The following is a 10494-nucleotide window of genomic DNA, read 5'->3' on the forward strand; positions in this document are numbered from 1 at the left end:
TGTCATTTACCAGAGAAAGAAAGATTTGGTGGATCCCTTTACGATGATAAAATTCCTAAAATGTTAACCTTTCCCTCTAAGATTTAGTTTTGATAAGTTTTGAAGCATTAAAATCGATTTTTGAAGCATTATAATTGATTTTTAAGGCATTAGAATCTAATTTTGAGGTTAGATTTGCGTTTTCTGGTTGGGTTTGGCCGGCGATGAAGAGGAAACGGGCTACATTTTCAGGATGGATTAGGCCGACAATGAAGAAGAAAGGGGCTGCATTTTCCAGTTGGGTTTGACCAGCAATGAAAAAGAAAGAGGCTGCTGTTTTGAGAACGTCTTAAGAAAAATGAGCTGCAAAATAATCATGTATTTTCAATCATATTATTTAAGATGAATTTAACTTAGGTGTCAAAAATGTATTGGGGACTGTAAAATTGGCATTTTTGACATTTTATAAACCAACCGCACGGTAGGGCCTCTCTATATAATATCCATTATTAATGGCTCATTTGCCAAACACATGGTAGTATTTGGCGTGAGGTTATACGTTTATATTAAAAAAATAAAATTAAAAAAACGTATTGCAAATATTAGCTGTAATTTTTTTTCCTCCGTTTTGTCCTTAGATTTCTTTGATCCAGCATTCGCCATTGGACTTGTAAAACACCAATCTAATTTATTTAGGGGATAAGATATTCAAAATGTTTGGGTTGCTAGTCTCTTAAGAAGCTCTTCTTCAGTCCTATAATTCATCCCTCATAGTTTTTTCTGACACCAAATTACCTGGTTAAACGTCAGATAATCGCAAGTCATAAGTCAATGCATTCCTGTGCTGGATGCAAGAACAATAAAAGGAACTCTTCAAATTATTTTATTGATATTGTCTGAATGAAAATACACACAAACACAACTATTGCATCATGGCAAGCCTATATGGGAAAAGTGTTTCAGTAATTTACGTTAAACATTATTTCTCTAGGACAGGAAAATACTGCCATCCTTTGCAGCGACAAAGGACTTAACATAAGAAAATAATATTTAAAGAATAAAAAATAATTATTGTTCAGTCATCTCAGATGGCTTCTGGACTTCCCGCAGCTGGACCGAGTTGCCAAAGCAGTGATAAAAACCAAAGTGAGGGAATCGTTCATACCATGTATCTTGTTGCACGTGTGTGTCCCAGTGCTCTCCACTGCTGCTCTTCCCATATTTGTGAACCCATCCTGAGCCGTTGTGGCCCTCACCCCATGTTCGATTCCACCTCTCTCCATACTTACCTTCCCACCAACTCTCTCCCTGCTTCACACCATGGCTGTTGGGATCAAAGTTCTCATCCCATTTGTCACCCCACTTTGCCCAACCATCGCCCTCGCAGCGTTCAGCCCATTTGTCTGTGTATTTCGTGCTCCCACCATGTCCATCGTAGTTCTCGCCCCACCTGTCGATTGTACCAGAAATTGAACACATATAATAAATATGGCAAGTAAATATTATGTTACAGATTTTGAATCAATGAGGTACTATGAATTCAATGAACGAGAATTTTACGGGACAGGAAGACACCATGAAACATGACTACAAGCATGATATATGAGCAGCGTAATCAATGAGCTACTCTGAAAGAATGTAGCGGTAAGACTTGGAACCTAAGAAATTTACAGAAAGTTGGCAGATTATACCATTCACCGTTACGAGGACAAGAGAAAGATCAATGAGCATCAAGGTCAACCAACAGGTGTTTTTGAGTTCCAAATGTAATCCAATTTTATCTTCAAAAGGATCTTCAAAAAGTTAAAATATTATGGCCACTCTAGGATTGTCGTTTTTACCAGTTGCATATAATAGAGAACCAGAGTACTTCATCCAATTCAAACATGCGGTTTGGTACCTTTCATGCCAAATATGGGCATGGCCAGCCTCCAGGGGTGTGTTGGGATCAATGCTGCACCACTTGTGAGCCCATTTTTCCGCTTGGCCAGAGGCACTGTAATGTTCCCACCATTTCTCTTGCCACTCATCACCTTGTCCATTCTTTCCCCACTTGTCTGCAGTTTTCTCAATACGAGCAAGCCCAGAATCCTGCACAAATAGAAGCCAGAGTTCAGATCTCTCTAATCTGTTTTGCCAGAGTCAAGAAATAAGCAAAAATGACCATCAAAATATTTTTTTTCCCTATGTGATACAATTGGAAGGGCACTATCAAAAAATTGCAGAACCAAAAAGGGCACTACTGAAGAAAGAATTTGAAGAAAGCACCCCAAGTCCATGCAACTTATAGTCTTGAATGAAAGTGAAAAAAATAAAACAAAACACACAAACAAATTGAAGAAAAAAAAAAAAAAAAAAAAGGATCTCTAGAGATGCTGGAAAATAATATTAAAAATCTTCCAACAGTTTGTAGTAGGTTCAATATCAGTAAAGGCAGCTAGTAACCATGCAGTTTGAGCAAGTAGTCAGTGGAGTGGGTTTGAGTGGACACAAGTTATGTATTCCTATAATCAATTGAGAATTGATTTGTTGGGGCCACATTTGAGAAAAGTTGATAATTAGTTTGGTAAAATTTTGGAAGTGTTTTGTAAAAATTTATGATTTTTTTTTTTAAAAAAAAAAAACAAAAACAAAAATTGTAGCATCACAGTGGCGGTGCTCCGGCGGTCCTAGCAGTGGCTGCCAGATCTGGCTAACTTTTCTTTTATGTGATATAACGAAAGTAAGAGAACTGGAGTTGAGAAAGGAAATTCTTACTAACCAGCCACATCGACTCCTTCCAATATTCACGCCAAACACTGCCAGTTGCATTACGTCCCGATTTTTCTGAACCAAGTTCCTTGTGGCCAAACTCGTCAGAAGCTTCCCAGTACTTATCTTGCCACTCAACAACTTGGTCAGCACTAACACCTCTTTTCAGTGTCCACCTGCAAATCACACCATCAGGTCGTCGCTCAACTCCAGTCTCCTTCCACCACCTTGATCCATCAGGATACACTCCATGGGGCAATGATTCATCCACCTTATGAAGAGCATCAGCCGCTTCTGCCGCATGTGCTGAAAATTGGACATCATGTTCTTGTTCCTCTTTTAAGAAAGGTGACTCCAAACTGGACTCAGAGCCTTCCACTTTCTCAACCGCAATCAACGACTGAAGGGGTGGAAGAGGAGGGTTGATGTTGCTTTCAGAGAGTTTACTCTCAAATGGAATTGAGATAAAACCCACGGGCCGTTCTTGCTCAATAACTGGGTTAGGTGAAGTAGGAAACACCAAAGACTTTCCAGCTAACTGCGTGTCAATAACACCATCAGAATTTTTATCGCTATCCACAGGGGGTGTCCAGGACCAAAAATCTGGACCCGGAGTTTCACCTCCAGAATTCTCCGACCGTGGGACGAAGATGCTCCACTTCTGAGTACCTGGTTAAATTCAAATTCTAGCTTTGAATATCGAAGAACATTTTATCTGATTTTGAAACTTTTAACTACAAAATCTCGCTCATGCTCCTTAACAGTTAAAGTAGAGAGAATGTCAACAAAAATAATAAGTGATGAACAAAAAAAAAAAAACCTATATGGTGATTCAAGCCCAGAGTAGCACAGAAATGTGCCTATAATGAAGTGATGAGTCATTGCTTCAACTATATGAAAATTCCCAATGATCCTCAAAAACCCAAAATCACGATATTGTCAAATTTAGTCTTGTTCGAAGTCAATAACACTACTCAAATCCCCCTGCAACAAACACAGAATTCACCAATTCCTCACAAAAAATTCAATCCAAAAACGAACGAAAGTCTGATTACCTTCTTGAATAGCACTCTTCGAATCTCCAGGGCCCGAAGACCCGGACCCGGACCCGAAGGAACTCGCGGCCTCCGGGCCCGGGCCCGGGCCTTCCTCGTCGAGAATCGCGCGTGCGGCTGCGATGGCGGCGGCGGCGCGATCGATGACCTGCATTCGCTGGATTCGGTCCCGCTCCTCGCTCGGGGTCTCCAGAATCTTCTCGAACTCCTCGCTCTTCTTCTTCACCTCCTCGACACCCCCGTCGCCGGTTACGGCGGGCTTCTCGGCGATCTGCTGAAACTCGATCGTCTTCCTCTCTCTGTCCACCGCATTCCTCCACATGTCGAGGTACGACGACGAGTCCCCGCCATCCGAATCGCGAGCTCTCAACCGACCTCCGCTCCTTGCTCTTCCTCTCCCGACCGGTACCGCTTTCTCAGGTACTAGCACTCGAACGAATTGGTGTTGTACGTGGTTGTACCTGTGTGGGAAAAGGTCCGCGGCGTGCGTGGTGGGGCGTGGACTAGCGCCGAGATGGGACGCCATTTTGGGCGGAAGCACTGGAAGGGAGTAAAGAGTGAGAGAAACGGGAATAGAGGAAGTGGCGGTGGATTTTTAAACATAAAGAGTCGTGAGCTCTACTATTTGGGCCTCGGTGGGTCTTAGTGGGCTTTAGTAAAGTAAAGAGAGAGATATTTTCGTGTGATTGAAGAAAGGTTGCGATGCTGTTGAGCACTTGGGGGACAGACATGACGCATTTCCTTTTGTTTTCTTGCGTCGAGACCCATTGGCAGATCCGTAGCGGTCGGTTTATTGACGCGTGGCATGAAGTCACGTGGCTGTAGAAGAGAAAAAGTCGATGAGATAAAATCAGGTGGTTGATGAGATAGAATTTGGGAAGATTCGTGTATGATTCAATAATGGCTTACACGTCAGCCAAGTATTTTTTAGCTTATATATGACGACGATCTTTAATGATTGTATCCATTTAAATTATGTCTGTTTATAGGATCTTTGTGTCGGGATTACTTTTTTCATAGGCTGTGTTTGGCAAAACGTCAGAGTGAATCGAATTCAAAAATTTTAAAATTAATTTTAATTACTTTTTATTATTATTTTAATCAAAAAAAATTACTATAAAATAAATTTTTTTATTTTTTTATACAAAATATTTTTATTTTTTTTCTCATATTAATCAAATTTACTACAATACCGTTTTGTTCTCTTTTTCTATTCCATTGCTAAACACAACCATAATTAATCACTTATCAATGTAACTGAATTTATTTAATATCTTTCTGTGTATCTCTAAATTATGTCTGTTAGGATCTTTCTGACTCCCTCAATAATAAAGCCCATAGTAAATACAGTAACCATTGATAGAGCTTCATAATCAACATCGGCATAGGCCTAGAGGCGAATAGGAACAAGTTTGAAGAGACAAACATAATCCAAAAGGAAGAGCAAGTGTCACCGTTATGATACGTGAATAAGGAAAGGAATGATCCGCTTGCCTTTGTGGTGCCAAAGATTTTCCCTTGATTTTGTAGACCCATATTGGAAAGCCCTAAATAGTAATAGTAGACCCATATTGGAAAGCCCATTTATTTAGTACTTGTTTGTTAAACAATAAGGAAATTTACAATAAAAATAAAATAATAATTGATATAAAAAATTAAAAAAAAATTATTAAAAAGTAAAAATATTTTGTTTTATAATGATTTTTTTATTTGAATAATAGTAAAAGTTAAATGATGTGATATAAAAATAAAAATGTTTTGATATTATTTTTTAAAGAAAAAAAATAAAGTGAATAGTAGTGCATGGGAGTTAAGTGTTTTGATGTTGTTTTAACATACACTACATAATATCCGGTTTTAATTTGTTATAGCGAAATGATATTTTTGTCCACTCAAATATAACTTAAATAACAAAATAAAAAATAAAATACAAACTGGAGAAAATTATTCCCTCAAAAGGGCTACTTATCATGGGATTTAGATTGAGATCACATCCAACTACTTAAAATTTAAAGATTTCTTATGTTATGAAATTGTGGACATTCATTTTAAATTTAATGGTCTATAAAAACTTTTAAAATGGTCTATAAAAGCAGCTCATAGACTATTGAATATAAAATAAAATATAATGATTTCGTAATTGAATCTCCAATAATAATTAGAGGGGATTTTAATCCAGTAACCCTTACCTTTGTAGCAGGAATTCCGTGACTACAATCACGAGCTTGATTGCTGCCAACGTATATTAATTGGATAACCATAAACGTATTTACAAGTAACATTGGATGCCAAGCAAAAACATTGAAAATGCCAAGCATCATACAAAGAGAAAATAAATAAATAAATCGAAACATTGGATACAACTCATATAAGTAATATTTATGGGCAACCTACTTCTAAATCACTCTTCTACGTATTCCGGTCTCCAGAAGCATCACCAGCCACCCAAATCTGTCGCTGATACATGGCTCAAATTCGAAACTGCACCTACACGACATATGGCCCAGTTGGGGGACTGATATCCGGTGGCGGCGTTGATGGCGGAGGCACAATATCCGGCCCCGGCGGCACCACATCAGGTTTCGGAAGCGGGATATCGGGGTCCGGACGTGGTGGTATAATCGGTTCCGGGAGTTCCGGTACCGGGTCCGGCTGCGGCGGTATCGGCGGCCTAGGGAATTCCGGTCCCGGTTTCGACCCTGGAGTAGTATACGGTGGAGGGTTAGTGTGTACCTCAGCTGGAGTACTACTGGGGTCGATCTCTGGAATGAAAGGAACTTGTGGCACTTCCGGTGGGAACTCCGGCGGGCTCCTGCCCGCTTCATTAGCAAGCAACCGTGCCGAGAGACGCATCGGATGTTTGGGAAAGATTGGATTGTAGGAAAGCATTAAGGGTGGAGCTTTTACAGGGGATGAGCTGAATGAACAAAATGGGATGGTTCTTTTCACGAGATTTGACGAAATTGCAGAGAGAGTGGACATTTTTGGTTTAAGAAATTTCAGGCGTTTTACAGTGTTATACGAGGATGAGAGCTGGAAAGGATATGCTTGTCGGTGACACGTGGACATGCGTGGCAGTTGGGAGCTAAAGACACCTGGTATGTCATGCAAGAGAGTACGACTATGTCAGAATCCATCAGTTCATTCCCCAGTTGAACACGTGTCCTATGAAGCTTCTGTATTTTTTAATTTTTGAGGATTATGTATTAAACAAAAATATTATTTATTTAATAGCTTTTTCACGAACCTTGCCTTGGGCCTTCATTTACAAAATATGTTATATCAGTAGAGTTAAACTTTCAATTTTTATATAATTTGTTAACACTTCAACAAATTAATATTTTTAATATTAGATCTTATGATATTTAGTGAGTGAAATTGTGTGCGTGCACCTTTTGAATATTTCTTTTTTAGTTAATGCAAAATAATATATTGCCCAAAAGAATATTACCTTTATCTTAATATATACATACTAAAATGTTACTTTGGTATGATTCAGATTTCACTTGTTTTCTAGTGTATAGTTCACTTGTGTTAGAACAATTTTTAGTATGGTGTTGATAGCGTGTTCTTTATGGTGTTCTTGATCTTAATGCGTTTCCACAGTCACTACAAAAAAGCGTGTTCTTTAGGGTATTCTTGATCTTAATGCAGTCCCACAAAGCACGTTCTTTAGAGTGTTATTGATCTTAATGCAATCCTATAGTCACTACAAAAAAGCCAAAGCATCAAGATTTCTGTCAGTATAGGATACCTAAATTAGTTCATTGGATAAAAATGTACGTCTCACTACAAAAGATTTCATGTTTTGTTAATGCCTGGTGTAGTGGCCTATTTATACACCAAGAAGTAGAGTTAGATCTGCATTAGATCTCATTCTTCAAATTAATTTAGGTGTTTTGAGAGTTTGAATTTGACATGAGCTTGTACTCCAATTTGAATTGGAGTATAACTATAGACCAAATTCTTCTAATAGAGTCTTACTTGGACTCTGACTGTGTTTCCTTGAATTGGCAGTTTTGTAGGCTTTTCATTGGCCTTGAGGCCTAGGATTTGATGGGCTGGTTGAGTGGAATTATTCCCAACAACTTGTAACTTATGATTTATGCTAACAGTCAAGAATCATTTGATTGATAAGCTCCAATTAATGATTTGAAAAGAAAAATACTTTAAGTATTATAGTTTTTACTATATATTTCATCAAAAATTCATGTGGCTATCTATTTTTTATAAAATTATTGACGTGACAAGTGTCGTGTGAACTATCACTTTAATTTATAAATGTAGTAAATGACACATAGACTACCACGTGACCACACACATTTTAATGACGAATATAGTGAATGTCACCTAGATTTTCAGATCATTTTGTAAAAACATTATATTAAAAAATATGTAATACTTCTAACAACACTTCTTCCGAAATATGAAAATATGCATGCAACTCATTTCTTGAGCCAAACAATAAGAAATACGAGGTGTTTTCATGGTGTCTTCCCTAATCTTAAGTGAATATTATTTCATTAAAAAAAAAAAATGTGACATTTATTTCTCTCAATTGCTTCTTAAAAAATAATATCCACATAGGATTAGGAGGACACTATAAAGACAATATGAAAACACCTAACATTTTTCAATATCTTAATAATCACATTAATCATTTTGGATTTTTTTTTTTATAGTAATTTCTTAATGAAGTTTGGAAATCGTAAATAATATGTTTAATTAAATAGTTCTTATTTTATTTTGAGAAACGTAGAGGATTTGAGTCGCATAATTGCATCAATTTGCACACGTGGCCAACGGCGACAGCTATGGAAGCCAGATTGGAAATTTGGGGAAGACATACACCAGCACGCGCTTGTGTATTTTATATAAGCATAGCGTGGCTTACACGCTGGACTAGGACAACGACGTGCCACTTCCGCAGTGGTGGACTTCCGTGTGTAGAGCACCGTGGCGCCACTGCCGCCTCCACGACGCGCTTGATCGTCTAGTGCGAAGTACGCTCTATAGACTATGCTTTTCGACTGAAAGTGCTAAATCAATGATATTTTAAAACTTTTTTCAAATTAATTTTGTTCTACATTTCAACTTGTAGAATCATAAGATTTTGGGATTTTGAAAATTTGGGAAAAAAAGACAATTTATTTGGTTTAAAATTCAAATTTTTTTTACACGTAGAAGAGAAGTTGGCCATGAGTTGGGTTTGTGTTGTGTTCGTATCTGGAAAATGTTAAGGTAACAACACAAATCCAACTTATGGCCAACATCTCTCATACGTGTCATCTAAACAAAAATTGAGATAGAGGATTTTGAGACTTTGAAAATTTGGAAAAAAGACAATTTGTTTGGTTTAAAATTCAATTTTTTTTTACACGTAAGAGAGAAGTTGGCCATAAGTTGGGTTTGTGTTGTGTCCGTATCAAACCTCTCTTACTATATATCATATTTGTACTCGGTATATCAAATATATAAAGGGGTACATCAAATTATTATATACAGTTTACATTGGCTGACGTTGTGTGTTGTTTTATAAATTTACTTTTCTTTTTTTTTTTTTTGCCAATTTAAATTTTTGAGATAAGTGGTAATTTAATATCATATCAAGCCTAAAAGTATTGAATTCTCGAACCCTGACTCGGTCAATTCATTTTTATTTAAACTAAATATTACACGTATTAGGCATCACTTATTAAAAGAGAGTTTGAGCTCACATGTTAGGAAGAGTAATAAAATATTGATTAAATAATTAAATTTACCTCTTCCTATCGACTTAAGCAAAATAGTATTAAATAAAAAAAATTGGTTAATTACTTTTTTTAGTACCTAGGTTTTCACGCTTTTATTTTTTTTTCACTTAGATTTCAATTCGTATGTACATGACTTATGGATAAATACCAGTTTAGTACCTTTATCACAATTCTGTCGGCCAACTAATAGATTGTAATGGAAATAGTTTTAGCCACCCCTTATAGCCGGTCTAGAAGTGGTTTTGATCACTCTTTTTTTGGCAATTGGGGGTGGCCGAACCACTCCCAAGGGCCTTAGGAGTGGTTCGACTACCCCAAATGGGTCACAGGGGTGATCAAAACCACCTCCATGACGGTACGTTAGTTTGGCTAACAGAATAATGACATAAGTACTAAATTTATATTTATCCATAAGTTAAGTACCATCTTGATACAAATTGAAACCTATGTGAGAAAAAATAAAAACGTGACAACTTAGGTACTAAAAAGTTAATTAACCCTAAAAAATTTATATTATTTTGATATAGAAATATTTTAATGAGTTAAATCTTATGTATCTTAAAAAATACCGTATTAATACGATTATATGTTATACTTCATATCATCACATCTTATACTATCAAATTAATAAATCAAACTTCATAATACGCTTATTAATAACTAACTAAATATTTTATATAACTTATCAAATATATATATATATATATATATATATATATATATATATAACTTCTTTTTTGCTAAATTTATATATATATACCAAAAGTATTAAAATTATTATTCTTAATTAAAGCAACGAACTTTGTCACTGAGTCTACAGTCGCAAGTCGCCCCAAAGGGAACATCGCGTGGAGGTGCAGACAGATGAAAGCAGAGAGTCCCTTTTTGTTAAGCGAAGCCAGGGGAGAGCCATATAGGGTCATAGAGAGCCAAAAAAGACACAGAAAATGAGAATC

General features: G+C 36.8%; 2 protein-coding genes across 2 annotated transcripts in view; one reads left to right on the forward strand and one right to left on the reverse strand.

Annotated features, from left to right (window-relative positions):
• Positions 1-838: 838 nt before the first annotated feature.
• LOC132178863 (protein LIKE EARLY STARVATION, chloroplastic) lies at positions 839-4401 on the reverse strand. Its single transcript, XM_059591435.2, has 4 exons — positions 3786-4401; positions 2741-3399; positions 1880-2070; positions 839-1429 (listed from the first exon to the last, which is right to left on the reverse strand). The coding sequence occupies exons 1-4, from the start codon at positions 4309-4311 to the stop codon at positions 1048-1050; spliced, it is 1758 nt and encodes a 585-aa protein (XP_059447418.2). The 5' UTR covers positions 4312-4401; the 3' UTR covers positions 839-1047.
• Positions 4402-10359: 5958 nt separating this feature from the next.
• The window catches only part of AGG2 (G-protein gamma subunit 2), a gene marked incomplete in the record, with an annotated part of 4532 nt that continues 4397 nt past the window's right edge, over positions 10360-10494 (forward strand). The window contains 1 exon segment of the mRNA XM_088515145.1: positions 10360-10494.

Source organism: Corylus avellana, chromosome 4 (assembly GCF_965113065.1).
Source record: "Corylus avellana chromosome 4, dhCorAvel1.hap1.2, whole genome shotgun sequence".
Taxonomy (NCBI): Eukaryota; Viridiplantae; Streptophyta; class Magnoliopsida; order Fagales; family Betulaceae; genus Corylus; species Corylus avellana.

Bases quoted from the DNA above. Each gene is read 5' to 3' on its own strand.
- LOC132178863 (XM_059591435.2), bottom strand. From the start codon at position 4,311: ATGGCGTCCCATCTCGGCGCTAGTCCACGCCCCACCACGCACGCCGCG. The intron at 2,071-2,740 runs GTTAGTAAGAAT...CTATTTGTGCAG, and splicing joins GGAAGGAGTCGATGTGGCTG to GATTCTGGGCTTGCTCGTAT. The intron at 1,430-1,879 runs GTACCAAACCGC...TACAATCGACAG, and splicing joins GCCCATATTTGGCATGAAAG to GTGGGGCGAGAACTACGATG.